This window comes from Solanum tuberosum, unplaced genomic scaffold (assembly GCF_000226075.1).
Source record: "Solanum tuberosum cultivar DM 1-3 516 R44 unplaced genomic scaffold, SolTub_3.0 scf00045, whole genome shotgun sequence".
Classification (NCBI taxonomy): Eukaryota; Viridiplantae; Streptophyta; class Magnoliopsida; order Solanales; family Solanaceae; genus Solanum; species Solanum tuberosum.
The window spans coordinates 53,292-68,679 of NW_006238972.1; the positions used below are offsets into that span (position 1 = coordinate 53,292).

The 15,388-nt window shown below is 35.4% G+C and overlaps 1 protein-coding gene across 4 annotated transcripts; it reads left to right on the forward strand.

The window, feature by feature from the left end:
- The first annotated feature begins 4,618 nt into the window (after positions 1–4,618).
- On the forward strand, positions 4,619–13,051 carry LOC102596956 (topless-related protein 1-like). Of its 4 annotated transcripts, XM_006343448.2 has the most exons (32): positions 4,619–4,645; positions 5,590–5,696; positions 5,786–5,965; positions 6,055–6,168; positions 6,261–6,419; positions 6,635–6,752; positions 6,844–6,900; positions 6,992–7,048; positions 7,274–7,330; positions 7,422–7,478; positions 7,561–7,617; positions 7,700–7,756; positions 7,848–7,932; positions 8,037–8,107; positions 8,227–8,437; positions 8,532–8,641; positions 8,716–8,785; positions 8,883–8,959; positions 9,047–9,142; positions 9,245–9,340; positions 9,427–9,554; positions 9,638–9,872; positions 10,114–10,260; positions 10,342–10,404; positions 10,569–10,697; positions 10,796–10,906; positions 10,975–11,163; positions 11,565–11,693; positions 11,777–11,872; positions 12,186–12,374; positions 12,478–12,644; positions 12,726–13,051. In XM_006343448.2, the coding sequence occupies exons 2-32, from the start codon at positions 5,620–5,622 to the stop codon at positions 12,877–12,879; spliced, it is 3,543 nt and encodes a 1,180-aa protein (XP_006343510.1). In that variant the 5' UTR covers positions 4,619–4,645; positions 5,590–5,619; the 3' UTR covers positions 12,880–13,051. The 4 variants fall into 4 exon arrangements, with proteins under 4 accessions (XP_006343510.1, XP_015162492.1, XP_006343511.1 ...); XM_015307006.1 differs by lacking the exons at positions 7,561–7,617; positions 7,700–7,756; XM_006343449.2 differs by lacking the exons at positions 6,844–6,900; positions 6,992–7,048.
- The last annotated feature ends 2,337 nt before the right edge of the window (positions 13,052–15,388 follow it).

Consider the following 15,388-nt stretch of genomic DNA (forward strand, 5'->3'; position numbering starts at 1 on the left):
CTATTAGATAGTATCGCACTAAATCTATGTTGATAATTCTTTTCTGGTTGATTACTTCCTTGGTTCGGCAAGTAACAACAAGGCGAGTTCTAATGCATGCACTCGTTAAAAAGACTTTTGAACGAAAGAATTATTAATGCATGCAAAACACTATTCAAGAATTGCTTATTTACTATTCATACTATGTTAATCACTCATGGATCCCACAACCTTAGTTGTGGAGTTTAGTTACCCATAATCATATGAACACAATTCATTGTTTTAGATGAAAGAATTATGAACTTACGTAGTTGAGAAAAATAAACCCAGAAATTCAACTCAAATTTCAAACCAAATCTTCAAAACTAACCTTTGGAAATCAAGAATTGATCCGGTAGCAAAATTTAGTTCCCAAGTCACAAAGTAAAACAAAAGTAATAAAGTCTAACCCCCAAAAACAGGTTTACATGCCCTATTTATAGAAAACAAGTCCTAAATTAAAAAGGGAAACACATTAAGGAAAGTGTGTTCAGGCACGCATCTTCATTCCACGAGACTGACTCACGGACCGTCAATGGATCTACGGTCCGTGAGTCCCTTCCGTCAGCCAGGACTTAGAAAATATTTCAGCATCCAAAAACCAGCTTCTCTGAAGCAAACGACGGACATGCAGTACGGACCGTAAATTGATCTTCGGTCCTTCAATCCCCTTCCGTAGCTCCATACTTGGAATCTTCAAAAATCAGGTACTGGAACCCTCGCAGTATCAATCTACGGATCAACAGTACGGTCCGTAGATCAATGGCCACCGTGGTTCCACACTCTGTCAGATTTCCCTGATTTGCCTTCCATGCCTTGCCTGCTGATCTACGGCCATCACCTACAAAGCGTCACTGGACCTACGGTCAGTAGATCACCTCCGTAGGTGCCCTTTCTGCAGTTATTTCAGTTGTCCCTTTACTTTCGCGCCTGAATGTCTTTCCTGCAAAACATGATAAAAACACATAAAAACCAATCCAAAAAGGCCCTAGACACACACAACTTGTAAGTGAAATGTATTAGAAATATCGTAAACTCACGGTATATCAACACCCTCAACTTAAATTCGTTGTTTGTCCTCAAGCGACGCACTAAGACTCTAAACGACACTCGTATAGAAGCAAGCATTTCACACACAAGCAATCACATGGCTTTCCACCCCACTCTCTTTGTGGGTACAAAATTTGTTCTCTTAGACTCGATAAGCTAATTCATGCGGATCAAACCATGACAACGATTGACCAACCAACACACAACATACACTGTTTCACTATCACCAAGGTACCAACTCCCCCGACAATGTACTAAGTGCCCTTACTTCAAACAAAATCCCTTTCCTTTCGCACAATAACTTAGGAATTGTAGTACAATGATTCATTCAACACTCAGACTCAGAAAGAACTTCAAGTACAGTTAGTGCTCAGTACCATAGGCTTGCCCTTATTTTCACTACTTAGACTCTCCAAACTAGACTCTAAGATCACTATAGGACTTTCTTGGCTTGTAACGTAGGCTCAGGGTCAGGTGTGGTACATTTGGGTACTTCTTAGTGACTTTCTGCCCTCCTTGACATTACACTAGGCTTTCAACCTCTTTTTGCCCTATTTATGCCATCCTACCGTTTTACCTTTCTTTCCCTTAATTTTCTTCAACCAAGGATGTGACTTTAGACTTTGTAGCTCTTTTTACTTTTATTCTATATTTTTTTAGCTTTCAACAAGTCACATCCTTTCCTCTCTTTTTCAACATCAAACTCTTTTCATACCCATTTTTCTTTCAGTTTCCTCTTTCATAGCCACCCTCAACTTATGGATTTTTCCATTGGTTGAGGTGCACAATACCCGATGGCGGGTCAGGGCCAATATTGAAGTTACTGTTTACATTAGCCACCCTCAACTTAAGCTTTTGGCCTAGGTCGAGGTGCACATGTCCAAGGAGGGACCGGGGCCAACATAGTCGATTATAGGAAGGTGAGTTCGAGGTTTAGAAAGAACTGGTATTATTTTAGGCTCAAAGTATTTGGATCAAAGGGAGCATTTGTTTCATTTTGGTTGGATCTTTCTTTTAGGCAATTTGCGGACTTATCAGAACAATGGCCTATGATCACTTCCTAACCTTTAGATTGAATTGTCTTAGCAGGACTAACCGGGCAAGTTCTAGTTTTGCACAAAAACTGTTTGAACACTCAACTATTCTCACACACTCTTGGCACATAGTTTCATTACCAGATTATCAGATTACCCAGTTCAAGTTTAGGCTTAAGTGATGCCAACGAGTTGATTCGTTATTATGTCATACTCAGAGCCAACACATTCAACTAATCGTAGCCTACAAAGGACCGTAGATCGATCTACGGTCCGTCAATCCCCTTCCGTAGCTCCATACTTGGAATCTTCAAAAATCAGGTACTGGAACCCTCGCAGTATCAATGTACGGATCAACAATACAGTCCGTAGATCAATCTACGGACCGTCAATGGCCACCGTGATTCCACACTCTGTCAGATTTCCCTGATTTGCCTTCCATGCCTTGTCTGCTGATCTACGGCCATCACCTACGGAGCGTCACTGGACCTACAGTCCGTAGATCACCTCCGTAGGTGCCCTTTCTGCAGTTATTTCAGTTGTCCCTTTACTTTCGCTCCTGAACGTCTTTCCTGCAAAACATGATAAAAACACATAAAAACCAATCCAAAAAGGCCCTAGACACACACAACTTGTAAGTGAAATGTATTAGAAATACCGTAAACTCACGGTATATCACCATCCCAACACATTAAAGACACATCATACAAGCTATGGAAAGGGGGAAAATGGGAAATGAGCACGAAAACAAGCAAATCACAATGAAGGTCATTACAATTATCATACATGAAAAACAATAACTGAAAGTTGCGATGCAAGCTAACTGAAAGTCATGTACCAAAGAGGCTAACAATATGATTATTGTACTACTAAATCATTTTCTTTAAATCATGAAATTAACTTCTTTTATAAAAGTTTGTCTATATAATTAGGGATGAATTTTTTTTATTTACATAGAATACATAATTTTTCAAGTTCACATAGGAAACTTAACATGGGCAAAATTTGAGAAAAAATAAAATTATGTGCTCTATTACGTCAAGCCGTTGATATGCAACTTCACCTGCAACATTATGTCAAAACTATCAGCATGTTTATAATTATGTTGATGAGAGAAAACCTTAGAACTCTTACCATATACATTAAACCTCACTAGATTAATATAGAAGGAACTATGAAATATTATTATTATGTAAATGTATTATTTAATCAAAAAATTAATATTTATTTATTTAAAGAATGTTTTGAGATTTAATGAAGGTTAAACTATGTATCAAACTAATTTATGTATTATATTTATTAGATTCACACAAAAAATAAATTTATTGTACATAACCTACAATGAATACATCAAAATCATTGTATCTTACTCCCTCCATTTCATATTAATTGAATTTTTGAGGCATTTTCCATTTTTCAAATTAACTTAATTGTTCAGTTTTCAAGACTATTTTTAGAGCGTTCTTCCAATTTTATCCTTCATTTGGATTTTCAATGTGATGACTTCAATAAATTTGACAATAATTAATAAAGGGTAAAAATGGAAAACTATGTTCAATTTATGTCTTAATCTACTTTTAAATTCATTCTACATAATGTTCATTGTTTCTTAATTATCAAATATTATTCAATGTATCTTTACGAAGAATATTCAGTGTATGATGGTGAGAGAATAACTATTTAAGCAACATAGGAAATTTCTTGAATTCATATCCAAAAATGACTTCTTATTTAAAAGATGTCACAAAATCAATAATGACAAATCAAATGCGTATGTTTGATATGAACGGAAGCATGCATTTCGCTAAGAAAGCAAAACAGGAAGCAGCGATAACAAACATTACCCTCACTCAGAACAATATGCTCTATAAAGCATTAAGTGAGTACAAAAGAAATCATTCCACATGCACTCAAATTTTTTTACAGTTGTGACAATACCGAAACTTTTAGATGCAATAAGAAAAGTTAGAGATGAGTTTTAACTACATTTAAATTTTAACAAAAAACAAAACACAATAGGACCACATTTCACTAAATAAGTAAGATATATTTGTACTTTTAAATAATTATTACTAATATACAATATTAATGGGATCATATATTTATATAAGAGTCGTTTGAAAATATATTATATCTTATTATCATACCGAAATGAGTGATTTTTTTCCATTGACCCAAGTTGGGATCAGAGAAAAATATTATCTCAGACAAATTATTAGTTACCGAGGCTTTACCTATGTATTTTATGATTACTTAATTTTTTAAAATCTCATTAATTATTAATTTTCCTAATAAGTCTTACCACCTACTTTTCTCTTACCCTATATTTTAGGTCTTGTTAATATTTAAAAAAACGCACAAGGGAAGTAAAATTCCATTTGAAAGCGAAAGAAAATCTAGATAGTTTTGTCCTGATAAGTAAAGCTACTTATAGTAATAAGGCAAGTGACTTATTGTCTATTAGCTATAAAAAGGAAGAAAGTATAGCCAACTTTCCTCATTCTTTTATACAGCACAGCACTGCACTGCAGGTTTTTAGACAGGTAAGCCGCAGTTTTCCCTTTTTAGAATAAAACTTACATTTTTCTATCTTCAAAAACTTTGTGAATTTTGTTTTTTGATTTGATTGAGGAAACAAGTTTTACGAGTCTCTGAATGGTATTTGATTTAATCTTTTTCTGTTTGTTTCGATTTATTCTGGCATTGATTGATGATGAGTAGAAATGTTTCTTTTTTTAGTTTTGATTTGTGCTGGAATTGAATTAGAGTGGAGAATTGTGATTTCTTTTCTTAGCTGTTGATTGCTGTATTAATCGTTTTAACATCTATGTATGTTTTGTGTAAGATGCTAATCTAGGCATAAAAGTTTATATTTTTCTTGTTGTTGCCAATTTTTGTTTGTATTTAATTTTCCGTTACATTCCACATTCACTTCATAGGTAAATTGTTGGTCATCAGATTTTGACATTTGAATAATCTTGACTCTATGATCAGAGTGAAAAAAGGGATCTAAAGAAGAAGAGAGGCTAGATTATATTAGTAACGAGCAAACCTTGTATGTGTATCTCCGAGAATTTTGGACATAAATACCAATTAGAAGGTTTGAGATGACCCAAAAAGCGATTTTTGTGCATTTTTTGAGATTTTTCCTCAATTATTCTACTTTCGTGTGATCTTTAGTCTCTAATTTTTGGAGATGAATCTTCGTCTTGTGAATTTTTGAGTTCCTCTAAAAAAATTTCTGCTTCATTTCTAATATAAGGGAAATGGAAAGCTTACTGAGTGAGCCGTTGTGGTGCCTACCTATCCCGTTGAGGAAGGAATGAGGTCAAATGTAGTTGCTCATTTGGAAATAAATATTGTTTGAATTTAACAAAGATATACGATAATAATTGAGTTTACTGTCGTAGGTTTACAAGGTCTAAACAAAAGCTACTGTGGTTCTATATGTCATACGCTTCTTACTGATCTCTCTGATTATCTGAAGGTTTTGAAGGAAGAAATAACACATTTGGCTATGTCTCTTAGTAAAGACCTTATATTCTTGATATTGCAATTCTGCAATGAGGAGAACCTCACGAAAACTGCTCACATGTGAGTTTCATTTTATTTCACTCTTTCTATTCAGTTACGCGTATTAGAATAAGATACAATTTTATCTGAATTGTTAAGTTGTGAAATAGGTTAGGGCAGGAGACAGGGTTTTTCTTTGACATGGGACATCTTGAAGCTCTAGTGCTCGGTGGCAAGTGGGATGAGATTGAGAACTACCTTTCAGGTTTCACTGGTGTCACTGACAGCAGATATTCTAAAAAAATGTTTTTTGAGATTAGGAAACAAAAGTTCCTTGAGGCACTCGACAGGTAATCATAATTCAGATGTAATATGCATTATTGTGAGGCAAAAGTTTGGACAATGTTCTTATATATATATATAATTGATTGGGTGATAGGCAAGATCGTAAAACTGCTCTTGAGATCCTTATGAAAGATCTTCAAGTGTTTGCCGAGCCAAATAAAGTGCTTTATGCAGAGATGACTCAGCTTCTTACATTCGATGACTTCAGGTTAGGTTATACTGATTATCTGTCCGTCATAAAATTGTACAAGTAAGATGCCTGATCGACAAGAAACTTTTATTGTTAATTTCTGTACGCAGAGAACATCCTTCACTTGCTTTATATGGAGACACATTAACTGCTAGGAACCGCATAATGAAGCTACTTAAGGTTGTCATTGAATCAAGCCCCCAGTTTCATGGAAGACTCGACTTTCCAGAATTAACCAAGTCAAGATTGCGCCGTCTAATTAATCAAAGGTTTTATCTTGCTATTTTCTGTCTTCTCTCTCTTTTCTGAAATCTGCATATTTATATTCAGCTGTGCGGTGAAACACCACCAACTACAATATAATCTAATTAGCCTTTTTTATCCCCTCGTTTCATTCGTATGATGCACCCGATAATGTCTTAGTTTCCTATTTATACCTTTTATGGATGTTTGCAAAGAGCTGATGTCATTTCAATATATACAGCTTGAACTGGCAGCATATTCATTGTGCAAAGCCTCAGCAAGAACCGGAGATCAAAACACTCTTCGCTGATCATAAGTGTTCCATACCTGAAGATCAGTCGGTTACGCAAATGCCAAGGGTAACTTATTTTGAAGAGTTTATTAGATTATAGCATTACTTCACATCTGCTGAAGACATTTCCCGCTAATGTTTGAATCCTTCTTCCTTAGCCTAGCCAAACCATATCGGCTGCAACCCCAGATCAGTCTGTTATGCAAATGCCAAGGGTAACTTATTTTGAAGAGTTTATTAGATTATAGCATTACTTCACATCTGCTGAAGACATTTCCCGCTAATGTTTGAATCCTTCTTCCTTAGCCTAGCCAAACCATATCGGCTGCAACCCCAGATCAGTCGGTTACGCAAATGCCAAGGGTAACTTATTAGAGTATAGCATTACTTCACATCTATTGAAGACATTTCTGACTAATGTTTGAATCCTTCTTCCTCAGCCTAGCCAAGCCATATCGGCTGCAAACGCAGATCAGTCGGTTATGGAAATGCCAAGGGTAACTTATTTCGAAGAGTTTATTAGACTATAGCATTACTTCACATCTATTGAAGACATTTCCCACTAATGTTTGAATCCTTCTTCCTCAGCCTAGTGAAACCACATCGGCTGCAAACCAAGATCAGTCGGTTACGCAAATGCCAAGGGTAACTTATTTCGAAGAGTTTATTAGACTATAGCATTACTTCACATCTATTGAAGACATTTCCCACTAATGTTTGAATCCTTCTTCCTCAGCCTAGTGAAACCACATCGGCTGCAAACCAAGATCAGTCGGTTACGCAAATGCCAAGGGTAACTTATTTTGAAGAGTTAATTAGATTATAGCATTACTTTGCATCTGCTGAAGACATTTCCCACTAATGTTTGAATCCAGCCTAGTGAAACCACATCGGCTGCAAACCAAGATCAGTCATTTACGCAAATGCCAAGGGTAACTTATTCTGAACAGTTTATTAGATTATAGCATTACTTCACATCTGCGGAAGACATTTCCCACTAATGTTTGAATCCAGCCTAGTGAAACCACATCGGCTGCAAACCAAGATCAGTCATTTACGCAAATGCCAAGGGTAACTTATTCTGAACAGTTTATTAGATTATAGCATTACTTTGCATCTGCTGAAGACATTTCCCACTAATGTTTGAATCCTTCTTCCTCAGCCTAGCAAAAGCATATCAGCTGCAAACCCTGATCATCGACAAATATTTTCTAGTTCGTCCATTGTAACTGATGACATAGCTTCTGGTGAGGCTGCTGCTTCAGGAAACTTACTATGCAGTTGTAGAGTACTATATATTGATAAACAATAGTGTCGCTCTTGACTTTTTCGTGTTGGCTGTTCTTGTTAGCTTCTACTTCGAAGGCTGTTCAGGATTCTGGTAATTTATCTGATGTAAACACTACAAGGGATATGAACGAGGTGATGTACTTTGAACACACATAGTCATTCTATTCTCCCAGTTTAAGAGCATGTCCTCATTTGATGGTTTAGTTGCTTATCAGTAAATTTGAACTCCTTGAGTACTTATATTCATGCAGAAAGTGTTATCCACAACTGCTCCTTGTCAAGACCAGGATGCATCGGTTAACCTCTCGGATGACTTTCCGAAGACCGTTGAACGTGTTTTAACCATTGGCGCCAATCCACCAACGACCAGTGATTATCCAACAATCAGTAGCAATTATCCGACGGTCAACTATTATCCAACCACAATGGATTTTCACCCTGTTCAACAGACACTTCTGATAGGTTTCTCATTGAAAAGATAGTTCGCAAACTGATATATTTGTGATAAAGATTTCGAATCCTGAAATTCATTTCTAGTGATGATATTATTTTGCAGTTGGAGACGGTGGTGGAGGCGTAGAGCTGTGGGATGTTAGTTCTGGAAAAATGTTGTTTAGAAGAACGTTAATGATGTGGGAAGTAGAGGCTTTTTCAGCTGAATTTCTGGTACGAATACTTATAACTGATATTTAAAACTTAGTTTCTTACTGTAACTAAAGGTGGTGGCCATAACTGTTCAGAAAAGTATGGGTGAAGATCCGAGGATCTCAGTCAATCGAGTCCTATGGAGTTCCGATGGCTCTCTCTTTGGTATGTCTTCATATATTTTGATTTGGAGAGGAACTTATTTTCTGAATTTGGTGCTCGGTTAAGTTAATATTGCTTTAAACTTGGAACAAATGAACAGGGGTTGCATCCTCTAAGAACATTGTTCAACTATATAGTTATCATAATAATGTCAATCATGCTGAAAACCATCTGGAGGTATTTTTCTGCAAATTCATCTTTGCTTAATTTTTCTTCTTCTCTTTTTGTTTCTGTTTATTTCTGATAGAGATTTTACTTTCTCAGATTGAGGCTCATTATGGCAGTGTAAATGATCTTGCATTTTCTAAGCCAAATAACCAACTTCTTGTCATAACGTGCGGTGAGGACAAGTTGGTCAAGGTTTGTTTGTTTACATGTTAAATAAATTAAATACAATCAGGAACTCTAATTTGGTTAAATCATGACAGAGAAATTGGCTAATATTCAACTACTTATTTGAAGGTCTGGAATACTAACAATGGTGCTAGACAATATACTTTTGAAGGTCATGGAGCGCCCGTTTACTCTCTTTGCGCTCACGTGAAGGAAGATGTTCATGTAATTATACCTCTTTATACTGCTAAAGCTGCTTACTATTAAGTATATATATATTTAGAGCATTCTGATTCATTTTTCTGCCTCAGTTTATATTTTCAACATCAACTAATGGTGAAATAAAAGCATGGGTGTATGAAAACTCGGGACCAAGTGTTTCTTATGAGGCTCCTAGTAAATGTTGCATGAGAATGCTTTACAGTGCCAATGGTAAAAGGTGATTGGCCAGACTCGTTTCATTCTTTTCTGCTTTTTGTTTTTTGGTTTGTTGGGACGGATACTTAGTTTTGAAGCTTGTAGGCTTTTTTCATGTGGGACTAATAAAGATGGAGACTCGTACTTGGTGGAATGGAATGAAAATGATGGTTTCATAGAAAGGACCTACCTCGGACTTGGCAAATGTTCTTCGGGTGTTGTGGAATTTGATATCAGCAGGAATAACTATGTGGCTGCTGGAGATTCCCATGTAATCAAAGTTTGGAATGTAAATGATGCTCAACTCTTGACAGTTGTCAATGCTGGTGGAGACCTTCCTGTATGTACTCTACTAGCTATAATCATTTTACGAGAATCCTAAAAGATGCACTTTTTCTCCCTTTTGTTTCTGTTTTCTATGTCAATGCTGAAGTGGACACTAACATAACTCAATACTTAAAAACGAAAACCAGAAAATGCGGCTAGTTTGATATAAGTACATGCTTATGCAAATGCCCTCTTTTAACTGTACTTACTTCTGTAGTATAACACAGTCTGAAATTCTCGTTTTCTTTACCAAGGCAAGTCCATATGTTCGATTCAACAAGAATGGCACTTTATTGGCTGTCTCTGTGGATCAGAACAGTATCAAAATCTTAGCAAATGATGGTGGCCGCATTTTTCTTCAAACTTCATTGGATGCCTCTACATATCTATCTACAAGAGAGGTCTGCATGTCAAACTTAATTTTTTTTTCTCAAGATAAGAAAAACAATAGTTATGATTTACCTTTTTATTGTTCTCTACAGATTGCAGGCAATTCCCTAAGTGGTCCTGCTAATAGTAGCCCGATTGATGGCATTGTCCCTCCGGTTCGTGTTGAAAGAAACTGATGTTTCTGTTATCAATTCTTTCTGATATATTTAATTCCATTCCATCTATGCTAGTTATTTCAGCTTCCACCTTTTTAAAACATACTAAATAAAATTATAGACAGCTTTGTAGTGACTTCTCAAATTGATTGAGTGCTGTACAGGAAAAGACAGCAGAAAACCTGGCAAGTATGGAGCATCACAAGATATTAGGGAATCCGAGCACCTCTAAGGTCGTCCAAATTTCACGATGTCAATCTTTGAGGCTCCCCTCGGAAGTGAAGACAAATAAGGTATGAAATCATTCTTAGATTATTGAAATCTCATAATATGACTCGTTGAAATTAAAAATGAGGGAACTTCTTATTGAAATTGCAATCAATTATTGCAGGTGTGTAGGTTAGCATATACTCAGGCAGGAAATATGCTTGTGGCCTTAGTCGCAGATGGTATTCATCTACTCTGGAAATGGTCGGAGAGTGATTCTAATTTGACTGGCCAGGTAAAGGAGTTTTAGAAAATGGCTTAAATATTTACGTTTGTCGGCTGACCAACATGTTTATGCTGTAGACAACACCAAAATGCACTCCTCAACTATGGCAACCACGGAGTGGGCAGAGTGGGGTGGTTTTGAAGAACAGTCTGCCCAGTGGTGATGCAGGAGCAGTTTCACCTTGCATAGCTTTAACCAATAATGGTTTTTATGCACTTTCGGCATCCGGAGGAGCAGTTTCTATATTTAACTTAAACCTCTACAAGGTGATTACAAGAAAATGAAGTTTATGCGCTGCATAATGAAATGCTTCTCCCTCTCTATATTCATTCCTTTGCCCATGAAAGTTTCCTTCAGTTCCGAACTGAAGTAATCAAATCATGTTAGTTACCGTAAGTGTTTAAACTGTTAATGGAAATGAATTTTCAAGAATCAAAACTGATAACAGGGTATATACTGGTACTTTACTTTCATGTGATTTGAATCCACGATTTGCTTTATGTTCTTCATTTATCCTTCACTTGCATGATGGTGCCGTTTATGGAGTCTTTGATTTCTTCTGAAGAAGTAATACTTTAATATTGAAATGCCCCGGAGATTAGAGATTTCATCCTACTATACATTATTGGTTCCATTAATCGTTCCTTCTTGTTCTTGATAACTGCAGAAAATGAAAAGTATCACGCCTCCTACACCTGCAGCAACATGTATTGCTTGCCACCCGACTAATAACAATGTGATTGCTGTTGGGATGGATGATTCGACAATCATTGTCTACAGTGTCCGTTCGGAGGAGGTATCATAATTGCCTCCCACTTCCTTTTGAGGAAAGTGTCAAATACGTGCCGAAGTTGATTTTTTTTTCATTTGATTTTGCAGTTCATAAGCAGGCTTCAGGGACACTCAAAAAGGATTACTGGACTTGCATTCTCTAACACACTGAATGTGCTTGTTTCTTCAGGAGCAGACTCTCAGGTTTTTTCTTTCACCATTAGAAAGAAGTTGACAATTGGTTTGCTATATGTTACACAAGTTAACTTTGTAGCGTCTAATATCACATTTTGTGTCGTATTTGATAGTTAATTCTGTTTGATAAGTTAGAACCTCTAACCCCTAATTTGTATTTTTCGTATTGGAATGAAAAGCAAAAGCAGCATGGATTTATATATCCAACCACAACTAGCTTCCAAGTTGTTTCCTTTGTGATAAATGATTGGTAGTCTTTTTAGTATCAACTCTTTTACTTGAATGAACCGGCTAACAACCATCTTCTACTTTACTTTCCCAGATAGTGGTGTGGAATTCAACTAACTGGGAGAGGGAGGGAAGTACAATGTTGCAGATGTCTGCAGACTGGTTACCAACAGAAGTATCAGAGACATCTGTCGAATATCAGCGAGATGAGAAATGCTTCCTTGTCGTACATGAGACTCAAATTGCAATCTATGAAACAACAAAGCTAGAATGTGTGAAGCAGGTGCTCCCTGGCTCCTATTATAGTAATAAAAAGAAAGCCATGCATACTGTTGTCTGTCCATATCAACAATAATTAACAATTTTTTTTTAATTTTATTTGGCAGTGGATGATCAAAAACTTCTGTGCACGAATTTCACATGCAACATTTTCATGTGATAGTGAGTGGATATATACTATTATGAAAGACGGGATCGTTTTGATACTGTCTGCTTCAGATCTCTCCCCCAAATATGAGATTGATCCTTCTACTTTCCTCACTTCTGATTTGAGGTAATTAATAATTTGATGTACTTTATTGGAGTAGTCAACTGGTTTTTGTATTCACTAGTCATTTTACTGTACAAAATGTAGTTCTCATGTGTTCCCTGTGGTGGTTGCTGCTCATCCTCAAAATCCAAACCAGTTAGCTTTGGGTTTAAACGACGGTGGAGTAGTCGTTATTGAACCTTCAGAGTCTGATGGTAGATGGTGTGAGCCACCCAAGGCGACGACTCAACCAATATAGCAGTAGTTCCATTCATTTGATGATTTCTCATCACTTAGAGCTGCTTCTTGCTATTGGCAAACTATAACTATATTGATTTTAGTTTCATAAAGATTATAGTATATATGGAAAACTATTCATATACTCTTATATATTGTTTTTATGTTTCATGAAAGGCCTCTCTTCATTCACTATTTTACTTTGAACAGCAATATGGCTGTAAAATGGGAGTTTTAGAATATTAATGTGTCCAGTCCTCATGTTGTATTATTCTCATTGACTGTGACCAAACTGCGTTTCGAGTGTCTTTGTAGAGAAGAGATAAATCTTCCCATAAGATGGTCAGGGATAAACCGCTCTACAGAATATGAAACAGCATGAAGGAAAGTAAAAACCCCTATAAGAAAGAAACCAAATCTTATTTATTTTTTTCCCTACAAGGGAAAAAATTAGCTCTAAATGAGATATCATGACTTCAACAACAAGGCACGATAAACAAAGCGAAAATACATAAAGTCCTTACTTAACTTATAGGTGTTTTTAAGTAGATACCTAATTTGCAAGGGGTCTAATTACTCCTTCAACTATTTTAAAGTACCATATATACATACCTCCTTTTTCGATCAGTTCCCAGTTATGATAAGTATTTAACTTTTAATTATTTTAGTTTTGCCTTTTATTTTCTATCTTGATCCATTATCTTTTACTTTTTTCTCTTTTCCTTCTCTTCTTTGCCTTTGATTTCTCCAAAAATCTCTTTGAATCCCACCATCACAATCCACTACAACAACACTCCATCATATAATCACTGCTAAACCAACTTTCAATCACCAAATAATCAAAATATGAAAATTAAAATTTCTATCAAAATCTTAAATTTAAATCATCTTCACACTAAATCACCTCTTCATCTATTAGCCTCAACATTTCCTATCTCTAAGTTTTAAGAAATAGAAAACTACTTGATCAATTTTATTTTATTTTTAAAAAGAAAGAATGCAATAATATTGCATTTAAAAAATAAAAAATCAGGGCAAGAATGACGGTATCTATTTTTTGGTTGGCTAAAAAAGCTTCTTAAAAGGTTGTTAATGCCTTAATGGTGATGCGGGGAAGATGGGAAGATGGGAAGATGGGTCTACTTCATGAAGAAAATAATTTAAATTGGCAATGCCACATGGCGTTTTACACTGGTTTGGGATTATATTGTAACTCCTTCACGCGTTCAACATTTGTGCGTGTAATGTAGGGATGCAATGGGGCGGGGCAGGTGGGATGCGGGGCGAGTTGAAGTGGGTTTTTAAAAAATTAATGTGGGGCGGGGCAGGTTACGGGTATATGTAATTTCATGTGGGTTCAAACTTAATTTTAACTTCTTACATGTTATAAGAGTGATAGAATATTATTTATTAAAATAATTTCTTTAAAACTACTAAAACATTCAAGATAATAATGAAAATAGTTCAATAAAAAATAATACAATTTCTTACATGTTTCCAATTGACCTCTAAAAAATAAAATTTTAAGTCACTCTATCCTATTAAATTAATACAACTTAATGAAAAAATGAATTTCTTTCTATGAATTTTATTTTATTATCAAACTTAACTAGAAAAAGAAAATATTATGCAGGGTGGGGTGGGATGGGGCGGGTTGAAAATGAAAAAAAGTTATTATGTGAAGCGGAGCGGATTAAAAATTATGCGGATTAAGCTCAACCTGCCCCGCACCACCCCATTGTCATCCCTAGTGTAGTGACCCGAGTTTACACCTAAGTCGAGACATGGTACTTGAAACTACTTGTGATTCCAAACTAATCATTGGCATAACATATTCATCAATACCAAAGTGACCTCTTATATATATATATATATATATATATACACCATATCATATCATATTATACTAAAAGTGGAAAGAATGTTAGGCAAAAGTTAGATTATCAATTTGTCCCTATATCAAATATCAATACTATTAATCATCTAATCAATTTTTAATTAAATATTAAATAATAAATTTTAATTACTACAAGGGCGAGTTACACATTAAGCCAATATCAAATTTATCAATTTTTTCGATTATAATTTATTCATGTTGTATGGTGAATTAATATTAAATTTTTATAAGTAATTATTATCAATAAGACAAAAAGACTCCTAATTATATTGTTCAATGAATTACAGGTGAGGACCAAATGTTAAATAATTAAGTAGGAAACTGATGGGCCTCATTTATTTTTTCGGGATACTAAGCAAATAATCCTTGGAATGAAAATAATTACAAACTTATAGCCCATTACTTTCATAGCCTCCTAAATAATTACATTATATACCCCTCAAACAATTGGCTATAGAAACTAAAAAGCCCTAACAATAAAATTTCAAAACAACAATTTCTGTCACTTCAACAAATCAGAAAACCCAATTTTTTTTATCAATTCTCTGTTCTACCCCAATTCTCCTTCCATTTTTATCCGCTATTCTCATTCTTCCCTCATTTCTCCTTCTTTCATTTCAAAACAACACTCAAT

Bases quoted from the DNA above. Each gene is read 5' to 3' on its own strand.
- LOC102596956 (XM_006343448.2), top strand. From the start codon at position 5,620: ATGTCTCTTAGTAAAGACCTTATATTCTTGATATTGCAATTCTGCAAT. The intron at 7,049-7,273 runs GTAACTTATTAG...CTTCTTCCTCAG, and splicing joins CGGTTACGCAAATGCCAAGG to CCTAGTGAAACCACATCGGC. The intron at 9,555-9,637 runs GTGATTGGCCAG...TGAAGCTTGTAG, and splicing joins TACAGTGCCAATGGTAAAAG to GCTTTTTTCATGTGGGACTA.